The sequence below is a fragment of the Bubalus kerabau genome, chromosome 16 (genome assembly GCF_029407905.1).
Source record: "Bubalus kerabau isolate K-KA32 ecotype Philippines breed swamp buffalo chromosome 16, PCC_UOA_SB_1v2, whole genome shotgun sequence".
Classification (NCBI taxonomy): Eukaryota; Metazoa; Chordata; class Mammalia; order Artiodactyla; family Bovidae; genus Bubalus; species Bubalus kerabau.
Window position 1 is genome coordinate 69,275,625 of NC_073639.1, and position 22,848 is coordinate 69,298,472.

The 22,848-nt window shown below is 50.9% G+C and overlaps 1 protein-coding gene across 1 annotated transcript in view; it reads left to right on the top strand.

The window, feature by feature from the left end:
• KIAA1671 (KIAA1671 ortholog) overlaps positions 1-22,848 on the top strand; it is a 185,731-nt gene that overhangs the window by 33,453 nt on the left and 129,430 nt on the right. The window contains exons 2-4 of the mRNA XM_055550861.1: positions 15,810-15,990; positions 17,764-19,362; positions 21,271-21,358. Of these exons, the coding sequence (XP_055406836.1) occupies positions 17,819-19,362; positions 21,271-21,358 (1,632 nt within the window). The 5' untranslated portion in view covers positions 15,810-15,990; positions 17,764-17,818. The remainder of the gene's footprint in view (positions 1-15,809; positions 15,991-17,763; positions 19,363-21,270; positions 21,359-22,848) is intronic.

The window sequence follows — 22,848 nt, forward strand, 5'->3', positions numbered from 1 at the left end:
TCTGCCAGCTCCAGCAGACAGACAAGGATGGGGGCTCCAGTGAACCAGAGTGAGCCCAGAGGCTGTGACTAGGAAGAAGTTGGCTACTTGTCTTTGTTTCTGCCGGAAACCTGGGGCCGTTTGCAAAATAGTTGCCACTTTGGACATAAAAGGATCTCCAAGCCCAGAGAGGTCATTTCCTTGGGTTCACCTTCTGAGGAGGAATTTTATGATAAGCAGATTTCCTGCATACCGAGCGCCTGCTGTATACATTTCCTAAGCCTCTTTGGTTCCTTGTGTGGTTTGAGATGCTGGACAAAGCCCGTGCCTCCCCCAGCTCCCCACATCTATCCTGCCCTTGGTCTAACTGCACAGGCTCCTCCCCATCCCTCATTCTCTTAGTTCAGTCACTCAGTCGTGTCCATCCCATGGACTGCAGCACGCCAGGCTTCCCTGTCCATCACCAACTCCCGGAGCTTACTCAAACTCATGTCCATTAAGTTGGTGATTAATAATAATTTTGTTGATAAGGACTGTAACTGATGCATATGGCAGCCACAGGCGGTGCCCTAACCATTTTGCACGTGTAATCTCTTTTAATCCTCACAAAAGCACGTGAAATACCTACTCATGATTCCATTTTATACTTGAGAAAGCCAAGGCTCAGAGAGGTGGAGTGACTTGCCCGAGGTCACACAGCTGGTGAGGTCAAGATGGGATTGGACACCAGCTGGTTGACTCTGGAGGCCCTCTTTCTGCATGGTCTTACAGAGGGACACAGACAGGGCACAGAGGACCGGGACTTCTGGTTGCCAGTCCTGCATATTGTCTCCCAAGCACATCATCCTCTGAGCTCTTAATAACTGCTGATTACATTGGGCAAAATTAGGGTCTGGAAGAACTGAGAGCAGGTAGTTTTTAATCTGAATTTAGGAAATCGTAGTGTTTTCTGTCACCAGATGGGGGGTAGCCTGCCTTCAGGGGAGGGGTCTGAAATGATTCTTCAGGGAACAGACCCCTGTCTGCCAAGGTGATTCTTCTCAGAGCTGGTGGCTGAGTGGGATGGCTCAGGGGAGGGCCCTCACTGCCCTCAGAGGGACTTTTCAGAGCTTTGTTGCTGGTGACCGAAAGCAAGAAGGTTTGAATGGGTCCTTCTCCATATCTTTTAGAGATGAAAGGATTTGGGAGCATAGGGTAGACCCTCTCCCAACACACGCGCACACACACGCACACCCGCTCTGTGGACGCTGCCTCTCCTTATAGCTGCACTCCTGGTCCATCCTGGGTCTGACCTTGTTGTTCACTTTAGACTTGCATGTGAGAGGCAGTAGGTCTGCCTGGAGTCCAGGTGCGTAGAGAGCCTGGAGTCTGTCTGGAAACAGGCCTACTGCGGAAGGGAGTGACCAGATAGGGGAGACAGTGCCCTCAGGAAGCACCATCAGGCGAGTGTGGAGGTGAGACAGGGAAGTTAAGGAGCTAACATAGGCTGTATCACCCTGACAGCACCTCGGGGATTACCCCAGAGAAGCAGGGAGCTGGGGCATTGATACACCAGTTGCCATCCGTCTAAGGTGGGAGGCTGCCCGTGGGGCACTTCTAGCCTGTGCTCCAGTGGCCATAAAACAAGCCAGAGAATCACGGGCATCTACAGTAGGCAGCCTTCTGCATCTCAGAGCTGAGGGTGTAGAGCAGGGCACTCTAGGAATCAGCTACACCCTTCTGGAGAAAGGTCTGGGGTCTCTGACATGCATCTTATATTCAGAAATTTATTCTGTTTCACTTCATGCTTTCACACATTTAGCATTAAAAACACAATAATTGCAATTCCATTTTTTTTTTCTTGTCCTCATTCTTTTTATTTATTTATGTTTGGCCACACCACAGGGCATGCAGGACCTTAGTTCCCCGACCGGGGATAGAACCCATGCCCCCTGCAACCTCTGGACCACCAGGAATTCCCACATATCTAGCATTTTTAAAACGCTTCTTTTTTTCTTGTCACAAGCACATTCATTTGATCAGAAGTCAATGCAGCAAAGGAACCCAGGTGGTGGTCTTTGTGGTCTTTGGTGTCTCTGAGCCTCAGTTTCTATAAAATGGGAGTAAAGTACTACAAAATGAGTCTTTGCCTGTGAATTGTTTCTCCTGGAAACTGGCTACACTTTCAATAAATGGTTGTTATTAGTAGGATATAAAATTTAGATATTATAGGTAAGCAAAAAAAAAAAAAAAAAGGGAATAAAATCTCCTGTGGTCTAGTTTCCCTCCACTTAGAGTCAGCCCCTCTGAACATTTCTTCGTTTGTTTGTTTATTTATCGGCTGCACTGGGGCTTTGCCGCTGCATGCGGGCTTCCTCGAGTTGTGGGGCTACTTTCGGTTGCAGTGTGCAGTCTTCTCATTGCGGTGGCTTGTCTTGTCGTGGAGCACAGGCTTCTGTGGGCACACGGGCTTCAGTAGTCACGGCCAGAGGGCTCTAGAGCCCAGGTTCGGTAGTTGTGGTGCATGGGCTTAGTTGCTCCGTGGCATGTGGGATCTCCCCAGACCACGTGGTATTTCTTATATATTCTTCTAACACTGTCTCTCAGTATCCACATGTTCATACTTGTATGCCCATCCATGTGCATCTATATAAAACGAGAATCTTCATGGTCCATATCATACCTAAATGTTTTAAAATTTAACTGTTACATATTCATTTGGCCAGGTTAATATACATTCACAAGGCTCAAAATGCAAAGTTACCAAAGTGAGAAATCTCCCTCTCTGGCCCTCAGTTCACCCCTTTCCCTGCCCACCACCCCAGGGAATGAATTTAAAGCTTATCTTTAATTGTATTTTTGCTCCCCCTTCCCCCGACCCCGAAACTCTTTGTAACTGCCTCTACCTGAAAGGGTAAAAGATTGAATGTGCTCGTGATAACTCGTGTATCACGCAGAGAGGCATCTATATACTTGTAGGTGGCAAAGGTTACCTTGGAAAGTGAACCGTGTTGGCCTCCTGTGTCGATGGTATCATTCTGGCCCTGTAGACAGCGGCTTTCTTAGTACCGCCTGATAAAGACGATGGATGTGGGAGTCACAAGGCCCCTGGCTGACCCCTCGAACACGTGGCACCCTTCACTTTAAACCACAAGTGCTCTGTAATGAGCGGCTGCGTCCTCTGTTAACCAGAACCTTTCATTAACCGAGGCCTCTCCTCTGCCTCCCTCGCCTCTCACCCTGCGTTTAAGGCAGAGAGAGAAAGAGGTCAAAATAAACTATTCTCAGCCATGCTAAAGGTCATGACTCCTTACCGTGGGTGAATAAATTTGTGGTTCAGTTAAACAAGGTTGGGCCTGGGGTCAGGGCAGTCAGCCTGGTAGCCCATTCCTTCAGCATGCTGAGGGGGCTGAAGGTGAAGTTAGACCATCCAGGGACTGAATGCCAGCTTGTCCCTTCCTGCCCCTGTGACTCCCTCTCTCTGACCCTCAGTTTACACATCTGTATTCGGGTATGTACAACCCAGTCCGATAGAATTTCCTGTTCTGTTCAGTAAGGTACCCAGCCTCCTGTGCTGGTTGAGTCCTTAAAATGGGACTGGTGTGACTGAGGCACTGAATTAAAAATTGCATTTAATTTAAATCAGTTGACATTTAAAGTTTAGTACTTATGTGGGAAAGTGCAGTGCAGGACCTACCTTGTAGGATTTGAAACTCAGCCAATCACTTTGCTTTTTGTTCTTGTTTGTTTGTTTGTTTTTAATATTTATTTGGCCGCATCAGGTCTTAGTTGAGGCACGTGGGATCTTTGGTTGCAGCATGTGAACTCTTGGTTGCAGCATGTGGGATCTAGCTTTCTGACCAGGGATCGAACCCTGGCCCCCTGCAGTGGGTGCACAGAGTCTTAGCCACTGGACCACCAGGGAAGCCCCTCACTTTGCTTTTTGAAACCTCAGTTTACCTATCTGTAGAATGGGGAGAAAAATAGCATCAGCTCCAGAAGGTCACTGGAGAGATTAACAGCACCCAGCACTGCCAGGGGTGGGAGGGGTCCAGGGTGGGGGCAGAGAATGGCATCATTTAAGCCAACAGCTGTTGGCTGCTGTGAGGATGAACTTGGTGGGATTGGGAGTGAGGCTGTCAGAGTTCGAATCCCGACTGCATCTCTTAGGCAAACTGCTAAACTTTCCTTGAGGCCTCCACTGTCCTCATCCATCAAGTGGGCCTAATCACTCAGCCCAGCTCAGAAGATGGATTAAGTGGGGAAATTCATTTAGTGTGTTGTCTGGCGCAAAGTCAGTGCTCCATTCGTGTTAGTGATCTGACGATGATAATTATTAACACAGAGCTTGCCCAGGGCCCAACTTCATAGGTCTGAGGACAAAGCAACTGAAGAAACTCAGGACGGTTCATGGGGTTCTCTCACTGGCGGCTGGGCCAGGGGTATTTCTTCAGCTCCACGGAGGCCTCAGTTTCTGTGCCAGGAGCAGGGCCTGACTGTCGTGCCCCAAGGCTGGCAGAGCCGGGCCCTGACAGGTCCACAGGGGTGCTGGGAAGTTGGTCCCAGAGGAGGAGGAGGAGGAGTCGGCTGCCTGAAGGGCATGGGAGGTGCGGTTATCATCCTGGGAAAGTCAGGAGAGGGCGTGTCAGCTGGCACCGCAGGTTCATGGCCATGGGCAGTGCCCTGATGGTTATGGCTGGGGATGGGTGGGACGGGGTGGGTGCAACAGCCGGGGATGGACCTGGGGCTGTTTACATCCCTGGGTTCAGTCTTGATTCTTTCAGGATTTTCCTGTGCCTGGCTTCTCTTTGGGATCTATGTTCCTTGGCCCTGCCCTCTGATTTTAATCAAGGCTTGTGTAAATGACAGGCTCGTATTGGATCTTAGGCCAGCATTGCAAACAGTATCCACTTAGTCAGTCACTCTTCCTTCCCCTCTCCCCAGCTGGGCAACTGGGGTACAGTTTGAGAGTCCGGGTGGAGTTCCCTGAATCACTGTCTCTCTCAAATTCCTTCATCAGAGAGCTATCCCTTTAAGTCTAGGTTAAAAAAAAAAAAAAAAAATCCACCAACCTACCAGTCCCTCCAACAGGCTTCATGTTCCGTTTGTTTATTTGCTCATTATTTACCATGCATTTGCAGAAACCTACTGTGTATGTGCCAAGTATACTGATGGTATTTTACATGCACCGTCTCCTTTAATCCTCAGAATCCTTTGAGGTAAGTATCACTGAACTTAATTCACCAGTGAAGAAACCGAGCTTTCAGGGGTGAAGTGGCTTGTCAAAAGCACGACTGCATTCACTACGTTTACTTAGAAGACATTTGTCTACTTAGCCGATTTGTACCAAATTCTCTGTGTCCGTTAGGAACGCTTTTGCCTTCGTGTAACAGAGACTTTAATGAACAATGGCTTAAACACTACATCATTACTTTTCACATAACAGTAACAACAACAAAAATCCAGAGGAGAATAGTTCAGTTAGTGCAGTGGCTCAGCTATGTCATCAAGGTCTTTTTCATGTCACTTAAAGTATCGCTTATGCACCCATGGTCCCAAAATGGTTGCCTTGGCTCCAGGCATCACATCTTTGTTCCAGGCAGGAAGATGGAGAGGAAGCACCAGAAGCTGCATTTGCCTGTTTTTGAATCCAATGCCATGTTCTTTCCACTTTCCCAGTGAATTCTAGCCTCAGGGGCCTTTTGCCATTTCCACATAACCCCTGTACCGTCATTTTGTGTTCAAACTTTTTACTTTTCTGAAAGTTAACATTTTAAAAGAAATGTTATGAAAATCTGTATTATAAATAGCAAACCAGTGTCCTGTCTTAAATTGATAAAAATAAATAGTTTAAAATAAAACAATTGTTTTAAATTGAAAACAACAGTAAAATTAAATATAGTGAAAATAAAATTATATTTCAAAGTCCACTGCTGCAGCTGATGGTCTAAGCTTGGGGCTGTTTTGTCTTTCTTAAACTGGGACGTATACAGTCTGTCAGTATACTAACAGGATAGCAGGTAGAGTAGGTGTTAAAGTCATGGTGGCACCAAGCAGAGACAGCCTCAGGACTTCATGGGAAGGCACCCTTGAGAATCAGAAAGGAAACAGTTTTCACAGGATGTCACTCACAAAAGCTTCGTGCTATACCTGGATATCAAGGCATCGTGTGTGTGTGTGTGTGTGTGTGTGTAAGCACGTGCATGCTTGCTCGCGCGCTCAGGCATGTCCAGCTCTTTGCCACCCCATGGACTATAGCCCGCCAGGCTCCTGTGCATGGGCATCGGCAGGCAGATTACCACCAAGCCTCCTGGAAAGCCCTTCAGAGCACCCTAAGTGTTACCAAAGATCACCATGTGTCCCTCATGGACTGCCTTCCACCTCTGGGGAGCCCCATGCTCGCCTATTCTGCCTTGCGTCTGCCAGGCATCAGGTAGGTTCTGGGAAGGGGAACCCAGAGCCAGAAGGGTCTATGTCCTGTGCCAGCTGGGGAGGGATCCTTAAATTTTGCCAGGGGAGACCCTCAGGCTTTGTCTCTAATGCAAGACTTGATGATCAGGCAGATTGCCTAAGAAGGTCGGAAGACACTTTGGCTTAGGAAATCAGCATCGGCTTCCTGGAAGAGGTGTCCCTCCATCTGCCCTGAAATCAAGGGTGGGATTTGGGCAAATGGAAATTTTGCTGTGTGTTAAGGGTTCTCCACGGAGAATAAATAAGTGAAAAAGATACTCAGGTCATGGGAGCTTTTTGGGAATCTGGAAGTGTAGGCAGGGCCTATAATATAGATAAAGTTGCTTAGTTTTGGCCTGTGTGGGTGGGTGGGTGCAGATGGTCTAGAATACCTTCCCCAAGGCAATGGACAGTGGGAACCATTTATTTTGGAGCTAGGGGGTGGGGGGCGGTGGGGGCTGATGCGCGAGATGATCAGACCTTCCCAGGGTTTGGGTCTGAACTTAAGGCAGCTCTTGGGCCAAAATAGGCTAAGTCCTCCAGGAATCTATCTGTGCTCGGAGAGAATTACTTATTTATTTTTCTGAAGGGCGATATGAACCTCTTAGACCCCCTAAAGAGAGCGCGCTTTATGCTCATATTCTTGCGCTGTGCATGTGTAGAGTTGAGCTCCGAGGTTCAATTGCCTTCGCTGTGAACGTCATTTCCGGGGTGGGGCTTCCTTCTCCCCACCTCTCCTAAGTACGTTCAGGCCTCACAGAGCTTTCCTGCCGGGCCTAGACTCATCTCTCCCTGTGACCCACCGGTTCTAATTGCGCTCGCAAATTTTACAGTCAAGTGTGTGATGGTCCGGCCGTAAATGAGAACCAGTAAAGATCCCAGTGATGGCACAGCCAGCGTCCCCAGGGCCCTGGTTTATTGCTCATTAGACATCTTCATTGGGTCTGCCCCAGGGCAGAGGTTAAGAACCCTGGCCTCCTAAGCTTTGAAGTGAGTCATCATGGAATGTTTTTTCCTTTGGTGTAAAGGTCCATTCTGCATATATCCAAAGCTCGGGAAAAAAAAAACAACGGTGTACACCCTTGGAACCAGCCAGCCCACTTCTGGGCAACATTTATCTTGGGAAAGTCATTGCATGTGAGTGTTCATTGCAGTGTTGGTTTCCAGCGATTGGAAACAGCCTAGGGATACAATAGTGGGGGATGGTTTCCATGTAATGATGAGATAGCCATGTAATGGAATACTACAAAGCATGAAAAACGGCTGTAGAGGTTACGCCGCTATTTGATGTGAAAGATGTTTATTACGTAATTTTGAAATTAAATGAAACAAGGCAAGCTCCTGACCAAATAGCACGGCATGCCCTGATTCCATTTTAGTTTTGAGAGTAAGTCCCCACTTTTATTGGAAATGGCCAGACTGATGGACATCAGATTGCTAATAATGGCTGTTGGCTCTGGGTGGTGGGATTTAGGATTATTAAAAACATTTTGCTCATCCATATTTTTGAGTTTTTCTGTAATTGTCACGTAGAGAGCCTGAAAAGATTTAATGAAGGCTTGGGTGTCTGCCAGAAGTGTGAGAGCTTTAGGTAATTTAAAGAGGGGGACATCATATCCTTGGGGAGTGCAATCGGTCTCTCAGAGGACTGAGTCCTCCACAGTCTAGAGCATTGATCACAAACTCTTTCTGTAAAGGGCCAGAGAGTAAATATTTAAGGCCTTGTGGACCGTATGGCCTCTGTGGCAACCACTCAGGTCCCTCCTAATACCTTGGAAGAAGCCATCGATTACATGTAAATGAGTGGATGTGTCTGTATTCTAATAAAACTTTATTTACAAGAACAAGCAGTGGGCCCGGATGTGGCCTGCAGACTGTAGTTTGCCCATCCTGGACCCAGAGAAAAACAAACAAAGCAAAAAAAGCTGCTTGATTAATGGTTTGGGGTGAGTGCATAGCCAGTCCCAAAATAGCACAAATAGTAGGAAGGAACAGGCCAATGAAAGTTGAAAAGACGGATGTTTACATAGAGGCGTAAAGGTCACTTGTAACATTCTTTCTCCAAATCAGCAGTTGCACCTGGAGGAGGGGCACTGGGGTGAAGCTGCTTAGATTATGCTGTGGGGTGTATAGGACGCCAATTAGCTCACACCAAAGGCTCCGAGAAGTCTTGCTGGAAGGACGTGAGTTTACACACATCAGCATTTCCCAAGCGCTTTCTATAAACCACAGGATCCTCTGTGTGGGTCTGAATGTGTGCCACCCACATCTGGTGGTCTGGGGCCAGTTGGGGGATAACCCTTACCTCAACCTGTTCCTGTGGATTGGAGTCTCAGATGCCCCAGCTCTTAACTCATTACAACTTGAAATTGACACAGAAGCCAAGGCCTTACTGATGCAGGCAGTTCTTAACAAAAATCACACACATTCCAGTAAGACACTTAGCTCTCTACTTCTGTCAACACGGAATAAGAATTTTATTGAGTCCCCCAACAGTCCTTTATTCAGCACCACTTCAGAAGGAATCGTGGGGGACCAGGGGGTGGAACAGGCAGCTCAGAATCCAGAGAGCTGGGCTCCAGTGTTGGGGGGTAGAGGTGGGGCTGACATGATGAACCATGGACAGAGAAAAGTTGCATAACGCAGACCTGATAAGTCCTGGCGTGGAGCCAAATGAGAATCGCAGAATCCGGCGGAGACTTGTCCAAGCCCTCATTGTGAGTTGGTGGAGGAACTGAGGCCAAAACTAGAGTGAGAGACATGTTGGATGATTCCATTTCTTTGAAATATCCAGAAATGGCAACTCTGTGGAGACAGAGAGCAGAGTAGTGCTTGCCAGAGAATGGGGGCGGCGGGAGTGGGGGCGGTGACGAGGAAGGGGGGGTGATGCTTAGCTTTTGGGTATGGGGTTTCCTTCGCAGTGATGAAAGCGTTTTGGAACTAGCCAGTGGCAGTGGTTGCACAATGCCGTGGATTTACTAAATGTCACTGCTTGCACACTTTGAAATGATGAATTTTATGTTATTATGTGGTTTCCACCATGGTATTCTTTAAAAAGTAGGATGACAGAATAATTCACTGTCCCAACATGGGCACTTTTGAGAATGATAATAGCTGCCCTTACGGGTGTTAAGTGTCCTTTACATTGTAACATCATAAAAAGCACCTATTCTGGTTAAGCCCAGTGGATTTTGGAAGAAACCCTCCAGGCAGGCAGCCTGGATCAGGGTAACTCCCACCTCCCACGGCAGATCCTTTTGGTATACCAGCTTCAGTTTGCTCACCGGTAACATGGGCTTCTGTTAGGGCCGCCTTTTTTTTTTTTTTTTTTTTTTTGGCTACTCTGCAGGCAGGATCTTAGTTCCATCCCAGCCAGGGATGGAACCTGCTCTCCTTGCGGTAGAAGCGAAGTGCCTTAACTGCTGGACCACCAGGGAAGTCCCAGGACCTGCTTCTTTGTGTTGTTAAGGAGATGCATGAGGTCATCTTCCTAAAGCACTTAGCATAGTTCCTGGCACACAGTATGGTGCTTAATAAATAATATTTGTCTTTATCCTTGGCTTTTGAAAGCTCTGAAAGTGGGCAGGAAGGGAGCCTTGGTGCCTCTCCATCTTGAATCGATGGGGAGAACACAGCTCTGAGGGGGACTTCTGGTATTGAAGCCTAAAAAGAAATCTGCACAAACAACATGAATGGAAATAAGGAATCTCAAAATGAAAGGCAGTTTATAAATATAGCAATTCCTCTGCAGGTCCCTGACACATTTTTATTTTTCATCTGTCCCTTTCTCTTCCAGACCTTGACTATTTGTTCAAACAATCTTTGCCATTATCACAGCCTTGTATACAAAAAAATACCCCATCTGAGGACTTCCTGGTGTCCAGTGGCTAAGACTCTACATTCCCATTGCAGGGGGCCGGATTCGATCCCTGGTCAGGGAACCAGGTCCCGCATGCTGCAGCTAAGAGTTCATATGCCGCAACCAAGACCTGGCGTGGCCAAAATAAATAAATATTTTTAAAATGTTCCATCTGTCACCCTCTCTTCAATGGCATTCTCATAAGCTCTTCCCACTTTCCTACGCAGACTCCACCACCCCACCCCTCCAGCTCTCACTTTCAAGAGATGCAGAATAGCCCCTTACATGTGGCTGAGAGGCGTTCACCTTTTGGGGAGAATGTGGATTATTTCTGAGTTTTTGCCATGACTGCCATGGCAACCATCTTTTCTGATCATACACTCAGGCCATGTAGTATGAAAGGATTTTTGTGCCATTGTGGGCAGGCTGGAAACCGGTGATCTGGTCTACCCGCTGACTTTGCAACTCTTCAGAGATTTCAAATGACTTTTGAGTCCTACTGCTGCTGCTGCTAAGTCGCTTCAGTCGTGTCCGACTCTGTGCGACCCCATGGACGGCAGCCCACCAGGCTCCCCCATCCCTGGGATTCTCCAGGCAAGAACACTGGAGTGGGTTGCCATTTCCTTCTCCAATGCATGAAAGTGAAAAGTGAAGTTGCTCAGTCCTGTCTGACTCTTAGTGACCCCATGGACTGCAGCCTACCAGGCTCCTCCGCCCATGGGGTTTTCCAGGCAAGAGTACTGGAGTGGGGTGCCGTTGCCTTCTCCTTTGAGTCCTGAGTGTTTTCAAATAAGGTCTATTACCCTAAATCTGGGATGTGTTCTTACTGCATATTGCAGCGGGATGGATAACACTGCAGAGGGCATCTTTGTGTATGTGATTTTGTCTTTCTTTAGATTCCTTCCAGAGAGTGCTTCTCCTATGGCTCAGTGGTAAAGAATCCGCCCACAATGCAGGAGCCACAGAAGACGCAGGTTCGATCTCTGGATTGGAAAGATCCCTTGGAGGAGGAAATGGCAAATCACTCCAGTTTCTCGCCTGGGAAATCCCCTGGACAGAGACGCCTGGTGGGCTACAGCTCCCGGGGTCCCAGAGTTGGATACGATTGAGCGACTAAGCACGAGCGTGAGAGTCCTTCCGCAGCACACGTTTTTAGATGCGGGACGACCAAGTTAAAAATAAATGAATGTTTTTGGGGTGAGGTATATGTGGGGAAAACACTTGATTCATAGTCAGAAGATTTCAGCCGTAACATTCCCCCTCACTAGCTTGAGATCTGACTCATTTTCCGCATCTGTAGAATGATGGTAATCCAGGGGAGAAGGCAGAAGGTGCAGAGTCACTGAGTCCTTGACTCTTGATGGGATCTCCAAAAATAATAGCGGGAAGTGAATATTGCCACACTGCTTCTGTCACTTGCATTGTCCCCAGGAGCAGGTGAGCACGTCAGCTTCTCACACCCACACCTGCCCTGGATACTATTATTTCCTTCTCTCAGGCATGCTCTCCCTGGAGGTATTTTTTGCACACTGACCTCATGTCTGGTGCGGTGCCAGACTCTGGGGATACAGCTGTGAACTGGACTCAGGACCCTCCTGGCCAGGAGCTCCCAGTCTGGAGGCGGTTGGCACATGTAGGATCAGCACTGGGCTAGGGAGGAGCTAGGAGAGTTGGATAGCAGAGCAGGGAGGCGGTACCTGAACCCACCCTGGGACATCAGGGAGGGCTTCCTGGAGGAGGTGGCTGGTGCTGAGGTTAGCCAGGCAGGAAATGGCAGTGTAGAAGCCTGAACGAAAGGAAAAGCATAGTGGGTCTCGTGACCCACCCAGGGTTCATGTGCTGAAGAATGTGAGTGAGTGTGAGGGACAGACAAAGGAGGAGCCGTCCATCATGAGACTGAAGCTGGGAAGGGTCCAGACCCTGCCGTGGGCCCCAGGGGAGTTTGATCTTCCTTCAGAGGGCAGTAGGGAGACCCACCCATGTGGGCTTTGAGCAGGGGAGTGGCATGATGACCCCTGTGTACTAGAGAATCCCTCTGGTTGCTGCCAGAATAACAGATTGGAGGAGGTGCCAGCAGAGAAAGTCACTTACCTGATTGTCCATGTGTCTTGCTTGTCTATGTCACTTATGGTCTGTCCCCACCTTCATCATTCAGCTCCATGGGAACAGGACTTTCTATATGTTTTGTTCACTGCTGTATCCACAGAGCCTGACACATGGTGTGTGTGCGTGCTAAGTCGCTTCAGCCACATATGACTCTTTGCGACCCTATGGACTGTAAACTGCCAGGCTCTTCTGTCCATGGGATTCTCTAGGCAAGAATAATGGAGTGGGTTGCCATTTCCTTCTCCAGGGGATGGAATTAAACTCGTGTCTTTTACATCTGCTGCGTTGGCAGGTGAGCTCTTTATACCGGCTGAGTAGGTGCTCAGTAATTGTGTATTGGAATGAATGAATGAATGAACTAGGGCCGCAGCCATGGGAGGGAGAGGAGGGTATGCACGCACTCCATTGACATTACATGTTGGTCCCTCTCCTACTGGGGTCTGTGGGTGGACCAAGTACCGCGTTTATCATAGTCCTGCTCTCCTGTGGGCAACCCTTGCACGGGGTGCCACGCCGGATGGATTTGCAGATTTGGGAGGCCAGGTCACATTCCGGAAGATGCTGGGAGATGTCAGGACTGGCTCCCGGCCCTCAGCAGATGGTGGCATTCCCAGGAAAACGGCACCCAGAGCTGGCTGAGTGAATGACTGTGAGCTCTCGGATCAGATTTAGGGGTGTAATTATGAGAGATCGACAACAGCTGTTAGAATGAATCAACGCCTCCAAATCTGAGAGCGAAGCTGCCACACAGTCCGGTTCTGAATGGAAGGGCTTCTCCTGCTCTGTCCCTTCAAGCTTCTGTCGGATCCCCTGGGAGCTTATTCGCTCCACGGCCGCGCCCCCGGCGTCCGACGCAGAGCCCGACTTCTAGAAGGAAGGTCAGAAGGGTGGAGGGATGAATGCTCTTGACCGGGGGCGCCTGTCTCATTTCAGCGGCTGTTGGTGTCGGTGACTCAGCTCCCAGGAACATGGTTTTTCCCTGCGTAAAATTGCAGGAAATGGGAGTCTCAAACCTTGCAGATCAATTCAGGGAGATCGAGCCTGTGGACTTGGCAGGTTCAGGGACGGCAGAGGTCCACCCTCCGCCCACAGATCCAACGTGTCCTGGTCCACCCTGGCCTCCTGACCTCCCAGAGCTGCCCGTCTGTCCCTCTCCGAGCCGACCTCCACATTGATTCGTAGAGAAAACCAGACACAGCTCATACCTCGTGTCCCTGCTTTCTCCAGGCTCTTGTTTACCTGACTCTGGCCACCGTGCTAATATATTTGAAAAGAGCGAGCCAGGCCACCCCAGGAAAAAAAAATAGCATCTGTCTTCTGTGTGAGTGGGCTTCTGAAATGTTTTGGAAGAGACTAACATCTCTTAAATTAAGCATAACATATGTGATGCATTTAAAGCAAGATTTTAAAGCGTGCATTTCAGTCGGTCTCCTTGTATTTTACAACAGGTTAAAGGAAAACCTGAGACTCATGGGTTTCTAGGTTTGGGAAAGACATCAAAATATTATTTAGCCATCCACTACGGTGGTTTAAAAGCTCTTTCCCCACCCCACCCCCACTGTGTTCAGTGATTGATTCATTCATTGATTCGTTCCCGCAACCATATTTATAGATCAGGCATCTGCCTGGCATTTTAAATGGAAACTTGAGAGGGAGCCCAAGATAGAAAGGAAATTACGGATAACAGAGACACCCTTCTGGTTAAGAAGGAAGTGGACCAAGAATCTTTTATCTTGTTTTCCCCTGTTCCCTCCCCTGCAGTCTGGCCCCTGAAATGGGTTCAGGAATCCCAAAGTTTCAGGCGACATTTATGAGCCACGGACCCTGCTTCAGCAACGATGCTCTCGGTGGTCCTTCCCAGCAAAAGCCATACAGAGAAGCATCCATTCATGCCACCTTCAGGCAGATGAGCGCGTGTGACAGTGTGGGGTTAATGCCATCACATCAGCGGTCTGATGGTGGCCAGTCCCCGTCAGTGGGACCTGTCGGTGGGGGCGGGCCGGGCTGCCCAGCGGAGCTCTTCACAGCTCTTTGGTTCTGTCACTCAGTAGCATTTGACCCACAGCCACACCAGAGCTTGCCAGAGGAACTTGCCTACCTTATGTTCTAGACTGCTCAGTGCCATGAAACTCAGGACTCCTGCCCTTACTCAGAATCTTAGCAGCACCTGGGCAGCAGGGCCAGGACGATAGCTCTTCATTTATTTATTCACTCAATAATGATGCGTTCAGTGCTCTTATCTGCCAGGCCACTGTGCTAGCTGCTGGGGTGTCCTCTGGGGACCTCCGTTGATATGAAGCGAGGGATCCTGCATTATGAAATATAACTGTGTATTTATGAGTCCTGCTGTGTGTCTGTGGGTCTCTGGACATGTAAGAGTACTGGATTGGGGGCGGGCAGTGGTGTCTGAACTGTGACCTTAGGGTTGGGCCAGTGTCTGTGTGTAGCAACAGGAGCGTCTCAGAGAGCAGAGACAGCATGTGCAAAGGCCCTAAGGAGGCGTGTGAGGACCTCCAAGCGCTGCTGAGCAGGACAACCAGGGGCACCGGCTCCCGAGTTGGCCAGCTCCCGAGTGCTCATGAGTTACCTCCTCTAGGCCAGGGGAGTCTCCTGGGACCAGCACTCCCAACTCTAGGCAATTAATCTTCCTTTTTCTGTGCTCCCATGTCCCCCTTCATTTGCATGCGTGCTCAGTCGCTCAGTGTCTCAGTCATGTCTGACTCTTTGTGACCCCACGGACCATAGCCCGCCAGGCTCCACTGTCCTTGGGATTCTCCAGGCAAGAATACTGGAGTGGGTTGCCATTTCCTCCTCCAGGGGATCTTCCCCATCCAAGGATCGATCCCATGTATCTTGCAGCTCCAGCATTGGCTGGTGAATTCTTTACCATTGAGCCTCTTAGGAAGCCCCCTTTATTTATTTTAATTTTTTGGTTTATTTATTTTTGGCCACACTTTGCAGCACGCGGGATCTTAGTTCCCTGTCCAGGGATCAAACCTGTGTTCCCTTCTTTGGGAGCGTAGGATCTTAACCCCTGGACCACCAGGGAAGCACTGCCCCCATGTCCCTCTTTATAAGCCACGTTTATTGCCCAGCATAGTTGCTTGTGTGTGTGTGTTTCTCACACAAGACTCTTAATTCCCTGAACAAAGGAGATATTTCTTATTCATCCTTCTGCACACAGTAGGTGCTCAATAAAACACGTTTCAGAGGAACAGGGGCGGTTTTTATTGAGCGCCGACTGCGGACTCCGCACCCTTGATGCCCACATGTATCCACAAGGCAACAATACTGAAAAGCTGACAGGAGCGCTGAGTTTTACAAGCTGGCACAGATGCCAGCGGGATGCGATTGGAGCTCGAAAGCTTTCATGCTGTCTGTGCCCATATTTTTGCCAGAACCCCAGAACCGAGCCTGTCGCCCTGTGTCTCCCCAGAACTGCCCGAAACTCAGCCTGCCAGGACCAGCCTACCCCTGTTGCCCCCCGCCCCCCACCCCACCCCTTGCCGGCTTCTGCCAGGGGAGTGTGCAGACAGCCCCGTTCATCCGCGATGAGACACGATACTGCTCGCTTTCTCCGGCAGTCACACGTCCGCAGCCAGGACCTTCCAGCTCGGGTAAGTGGGGCTCTTGTGGGTTCTGCCAGGGAATCTTCTCTCTGTCCCCTGAATATCCTGTTCCTGTCCCATGTCTCACATCTGTGTCCCGGAGGTCACGGGAGCTGGCTCTAATGACGAGCAGTCCCGGTTTGGGGCAGGACTCTGCATGCCTGTGCACTCCGCCCCGGGTCACTGCCGACGGATTCCTCCCAGGTTGCTCTCGATTTTCTGGTTCTCTGTTTCCATCCCTCTCTTCCGCCTCTGACCCCATCTAGACGGTGTTCTCTGCATTGGGAAGAAGGAATCAGTTTAGCACCATCAAGCGTGTAGGGAAGAGAAAAGATAAAAATCTGTCCGCCTTTCTTTCCTGCAGGCTGTTGTGTGAGTCAGAGCCGGGGGCAGCAGTGTGGGGCCCCCAGAAGGGAAGCGGGAAGCTTGCGTTGAACTAAAACACCTTCTACTTTTAGCCCATCTAGACGAGGGGGCAGAATGGGGGCAGTTTTGTAGGGAAACAGCACTGGCATGAAGGTGGGGTTTTTAGGGTAGGGGACGCATCGAGAACAGCAAATCGTCCGGCAGTTTTTACAACCAGAAAGGAACAGGACGTTACTGTTAAAAGGGGAGAGTTGAACGGATCCAGGACTTGAGATCCAGTTTCAGCTGTGTGATGGTTGGCAAGTCGGACCACCTCTCTGGGCCCCACCCTTACAAAGGGAGATAAGGACAAGCCCTGCCTCTCAGGGTCGTTGGAGGATGGACGAGAGAGGTCTCCTGTCCTGAGAGAGCAGAGCTTATGGCTGGAGGAGCGAGGGGCTTGTGCCTGAGCCGTTGCAAAACAGGGGCCGATGATCACACACCCGTCTCGTAGGGTTGTAGGGAGGAGGATGTGATTCTTGAGACAGAGGGAGCCCTTGGCTTCCCTGAGGCCTGACTTGTGGTAACTCTCGTCCTTAGCTGATGATACTCTTCTTACTGAGACTCTGAAGGCAGTCAGCTTAAAATAGGTGTTCAGCTGAAAAGAACCCAAAGGCAAAAAAAAAAAAAAAAGTAATAATAACAGCAGGTGGAGTGGAAAATGAAGATGGCTTTTTTCTTTTTTTTTAAGACTTCTGGAAAGACTGGGAAGGGGAAAGATAAGGGACGGTCTGGGGAGCTGGAGTTCTGAGGCCTTTTGCCAACTCTGTGACCTTGGGAACACCGGCTTTGGGTGTCTGTATGAGCTGGCGCTGGTCACCTGCCCTCTCTGTGCTTGGTCCTGAAGAGATTGAGGATCAGCCTGACGTGCGCAGGCTCTGAAATGGGAAACTACTGCGGGGGGCAGGGACAGGAATCTCACCAGGGCTTACCCTGGGAGCCTGCGGTGTGCGTCTGGAGTCCGACCCAGGTTCGAAACCCAACTTTGCCTCTTGTTCTCTGAGTGACTTCAGGTCAGTTACTCGGCCTCTCTCTACTGGTTTCCATATCTGTACAACTGAGAGCGTCGTTTGTTACCCTGAAAGCTGGCCTTGAGATTAAACGAGTTGGGAAAGTCCAAGTGAACACTGGCACGGTTCGGGCACCCTTTGAGCTGGAATGAACTTCAGAGTCAGGCCTTTTAGTCCACTGCCCTTGCCCAGAGCTGAGAGGTGGAGGCCACTGGCCCAGGCTTGCCTGGTGGTCAGTGGAGAGCTCTAGTCCAGACCAGGGGCTCTGGTCTCTTGATCTTCATCCATCTCCATCTCCCCCTCAAATCTCTCTGTTTCAACCCAGAAACTGACTGAATCTTAAATTTACTTTAAAAATTTTTTTTAGTGGTTGCCTCTCCGTTTCTGACGTGCTTCTTCCCCATGGATCCACAACCGTAACCATGGCGACGCGGGTGGAGGTCGGCTCCATAAGTTCCCTGACGGGGGTGCCAGGCCTGGGCGAGCTCTCCAAGGAGGAGGCCCTGACGCGGACCTACTTCCGCCAGGCTGGCGATGCCCCTGGGCCCCCCTCGGCACTGCTTTTGGAAGGAAAAAGCCCCCTCAGGAGCCCGGTCCGCCTGCTTCCTCTGCCAAGACTCGCCCCCAAACCCTTCTCCAAGGAGAAGGCTGCGGACGTGACACCCTTGTGGCCCAGCCCAGCCAGGCCGTCTCCCACCGGGGGGCTCTCCCAGGACGTGGCCTCAGGGCGTCTGAACGAGAAGATGCCGGGCCTGGCCGGGCAGGAGGCGGGGAGTGGGGACCGCCCGAGAAGCGTGTCTCTGTTTTCCAAGGCCGCCATATCACAGCCCACGCCAAACCCCGTGATCTTCTTCGAAAGCACCAAAGCTGGCCCCGCTCTGGGGAAGGGGGCTTGCGAGGCCAATGCAGGCATGTCTCAGGGACCCGCTTCCGCCCTCCGTCCTGAGGTGGCCGCTAAGCCTGCCCCGCCAGCCCGAAAGCCCGTGGGGAGCCTCCCCCGGCCAGCCTCCCTGCCTCAGGACTCCAGGCCGGTGGCTACCCCAGAGGATACCGGCCCAAAGGAGCCTCTGTCAAAGGCCAGCAGCGTGGAGGATGCAGCAGGCACTGCCCCGGAGCCACCCAGGCCTCGCCCAAAGAGAAGGCCTGTGTCGGCCATCTTCACCGAGTCCATTCAGACCCCGAAGCCAGGCCCTGGCGGGGCGGCCGCGGTGGGGAAGCTGCCCCCAACCCCTCCCGAGAAGACGTGGGTGAGGAGGCCCAGGCCTCTGTCTGTGGACCTCACGGCCCGGTTCGAGAGCAGAGAGGCCTTGGCGAGGAAGGTGGCAGATGAGGCCACAGCAGGGCCCGCCCAGCAGCGGGGACCCGAGAGGCCGGACCCAGAACCCAGGGTGGACAGGGAGTGTCTGGTCAAAGCAGAGGCACCTCCACATGACCCAGATTCCGATTTCCTGCAGGTGGCCCAGAAGATCCAGGAACGGAAAGAGAGGCTGCTGTTCAAGCAGGGGGAGATGGGCAGCCTCAGAACCACGGGGGGCCCGGCCAGGGTCACCCCCATCAGTGCCCAGGGTCTCGGGGAGGAGAAAGCCAAGCTGGACAGGGAGCCAGAGAAGGCAGCCAAGGACCCCCAGTCCCCTCTGCCCAGGCCTGGAAAAGGCCAAGACACGGCTGAGGTCAGGAGCAGAGAGGCTGATGGAGAGACCCGGGTCGGGGGAGAGCAGACCCCCCGGGGCGGCGTGAAGAATCGCATTGGCCTCTTTGGGGAGGAGGGCACCTCGGCCTTGGCAGCGGGGTTTGAGTCCCCACCAGCCACCCCCGAGTCTCCAGCCGTCCCGCCGGAGCCAGAGATAGCGGGTGTGAGCGTCCAGGAGCGGATCAAAGGCTGGGCCACCGAGAGCTCAGAAGCAAAGCTGGAGCTCAGGAGGAGGGCGGTCCAGACACGGCCACTGTCAGTGGACCTGACCAAACTGTAAGTGGGAACACCCCACGGGTTTCCCCCAGGCTCCGAGAGCCCCAGCCCCTCACCAGAGACCCCCCTCCACGAGGTGGAAGGAGACTGCAGGGCACCAGGCTCTGTACTGGGCACACTTGGTACCCCAGCCCTGAGAGGAAGTGGCAGTAGCCCCCATTTCTCAGATCAGGAGGCTGAAGTGTGAAGGATAGCACCGCTTCACTGTGCGTGCCAGCGGCAAGGCCAGTGACTTGAGCGGTTCGCTTTCCCCACCTTGAGCTTCGGTTTCTTCATCTCGTAAAGGGAAATGATGTTAAGGCCTGCATTAAAGGATTAAGGCCAAGACTCAGATACCGCTGGAGATCGCTCAGCCCAAGGGAGCCCTTGACACATTGTATTTATTAATAGTCCCAAATGATAGGATGAATCCTGTTGGTTAATGATAATTTTCTAAGCAGGGCCTGGCCCCTGACATCTCTTCCTTCTTTGTTTTTCCGCAAGTGGCTTCTCGGCTAAGATAGGGAGATGCCACCGGGGTGTGTCGCCAGCTCATTAATGGCATGCACGCCACCAACTTAGTTTGTCAGCAATTGAGCTTCCATGGGGCAGGAGCTCTGGGCAGACTGCCCTCCCGGCCCTGGGAACCAGGGCGACCAGCTCGGCCAAAGCTGAGACCACTGGCTGTCGGCATTTAGAATGACCTGGAAAAAAAAAAAATTATCGATGCCTGACCCCCACCCCCAGAGACTCTGATTCAGCAGATCTGGGGAGGGCTTCTCATCTTGGTTTTTCAGAATCTCCAAAGTAATTTTCATGTGCAGCCAGGCTTGAGAACCCCTGAATTCAGGCAACAGAGAAAGAGGGGAGCTCCCTGGCCATTCAGTGGTTAGGACTCAGCGCTTTTGCCAGGTTCAGTCCCTAGTCAGGAAGCTAAAATCACGCAAACTACATGGTGTGACAAAATAATAAAACCAGGGAACAGGAAGGGGCACCATGTCAGGGCCTCATACACCTCCCGTCCCTGAGTCTCCCGCCCCCCAGTCCCTCAGGTTATTCCCATCTGACAGGTAGGGAAACCGAGGCTCTGGGTTTAGCAACAACTGCACAGCCTCACGCGTCCCCGGAGCCAGCCCTTGGACTGCTGCCCATGGGTCAAGTTCAAGACGTTTGATTTGTCTCACCTCCCTCTTCTCTGCAGGCCCCCAACCCTGAACTAATCTTTTAGCTTCCGCTCCAGAGAACTCGGCCGAGATGGGGAAAAGTCTAGCTCCAACTCCCCTTTCTCTCGTTTCCCCTTTACAGCTGGGAAACAGGCCCAGAGAGTGATCAAGACTGGACCAAGGTCACCCAGAGAGGCAGAGGCAAGCCTGTTCCCCGACGCATTCCCAAACCGCCCACTGCCCCCGAGTCCCGTGGTCGGTCTGCAGTGGGGCTGCTGGCTGTTGTGGGGTTGCAGCCATTAATTATCACTCCTGGGGCATCTTCGCTCCTCTCTCTACACCCTCATGTAGCTATTAGGGCCTTGGGTAGCCTCTTATCTGACCCACAAAAGACAATAGGGAGGCGTTAATTATCCCCGTTTTATAGATGAAGAGACAGAGGCTCAGGTGAGGTCACGAGCCTGAGCCAAGCTCCCTCAGTGGGGAGGCAGGAAGGAGAGCTGGCACGAACACCCAGGCCCCTTCCCCCGAGCCCGGGGCTGCCGCCACCCCAGTGATGCTGTGCTTAAGGTAGGCTCTCTCCCTCCTGGGCCCGAGAGGTTTGGCGACTGGAAAGGACACGACCCATCTTGGAGGAAATGGGGCAGGGTTGCTCTGATGATCTCAGTGCTCTTCACCCCTGAGTTCCTGAACTAGTTACGGGGTGTGGGCTGGAGGGAGTCCCAGCTTCTGGCCGCGCACAAGTAACTTGGGTCTCTTGCGCCAGGTTTTCCAGTGCAGCTTCAAGCAACGAAGTCAGATATGAAAAGTGTTTGGAGCTGAGCGGTGAGCTTCCCAGAGAACCAAGAGAAAAGGTAAGAAGCCGCTTAGCACGTCCTTTTCTTCCCCCAGTGGGTAGCGATACTTATTGGAAAAAGGGCTTTTACAATCTCGAAGATCCAGGAAAGACTCAGAAACCTCTCATGGACTATAAGACATTTTTTTTTTTCCTTTCATGTTGGGACTTTTAAAGTCCCTTCCGGTATGATAGACTGTGATACTTTGCTGCGTGTTTGTGTGTGTCAGTCACTTAGTCGTGTCCAACTCTTTGTGACACCATGGACTGCAGTCTCACCAGGCTCCTCTGCCCATGGGATTCTCCAGGCAAGAATACTGGAGTGGGTTGCCATTTCCTTCTCCAGGGGATCTTCTTGACCCAGGGATCGAACTTGAGTCTGCTGCATTGAAGGCAGGTTCTTTACCATCTGAGCCATGAGGGATGCCCATGATTCGCTGTTCCTTGGTGTTGCATACTGTTTGCAAACATAATCGTCAGGCATTAATTTTTGTCTGTGCAAACAGGAGGAGGATATGGCTTTCCTGTGTAAGAATGTCTGCTTTTTTGAGAAATTAATGAAGATTTTGAAATGTTGGGACTTCCCTGGTGGTCCAATGGCTAAGACTCCCAGCTCCCAATGCAGAGGGCCCAAGTTTGATCCCTGGTCAGGGAACTAGATCCAACATGCTGCAGCTAAGACCTGGTGCAGGCAAATGAAATTTTTTTAAATGCTAATATAGGATTTCACTGGAGAAGGCAATGGCATCCCACTCCAGTACTCTTGCCTGGAGAATCCCGTGGACGGAGGAGCCTGGTAGGCTACAGTCCATGGGGTTGCTAAGACTCCGACACGACTGGGCGACTTCACTTTCACTTTTTACTTTCCTGCATTGGAGAGGGAAATAGCAACACACTCCAGTGTTCTTGCCTGGAGAATCCCAGGGACAGAGGAGCCTATTGGGCTGCTATCTATGGGGTTGCACAAAGTCGGACACGACTGACGTGACTTAGCAGCAGCAGCAGTAGCAGAGGCTTTCACTGGTGGCTCAGTGGTAAAGAATCCACCTGCCGATGCAGGAGACATTCGATCCGTGATCCAGGGAAATCCCACATGCCTTGGAGCAACTGGGACCATGCGCTGTGAGTATTAAGTCTGTGCTGTAAAGCTCATACTCCGAGACAAGAGAAGCCACCCCAGTGAGAAGCCCATGCACCACAGAGAGCAGCCCCCGCTCACCAAAACTAGAGAAAAGCCTGCATAGCAACGAAGACCCAGCGCAGCCAAAAATAAATAAATAAAAATCAAAAAGTGTTAATAGAAACCCCCTCAACTCCCCCCCCCCCATTATGGCCCCAGCTCCTTTCCTCACCCCCTCATTTGTCAGCTAGGAAAAGGAGAAAAAAATCACCAGCAATTAAATTGCTTAGAAAGTATTTTCTGTTAGTCTATTTAATTTTTTTAAAAAAAGCTCACAAAATAACTGCTGGGTTTCATGGGTTTGTGATTGATGCTTTCTGAAATTTCAA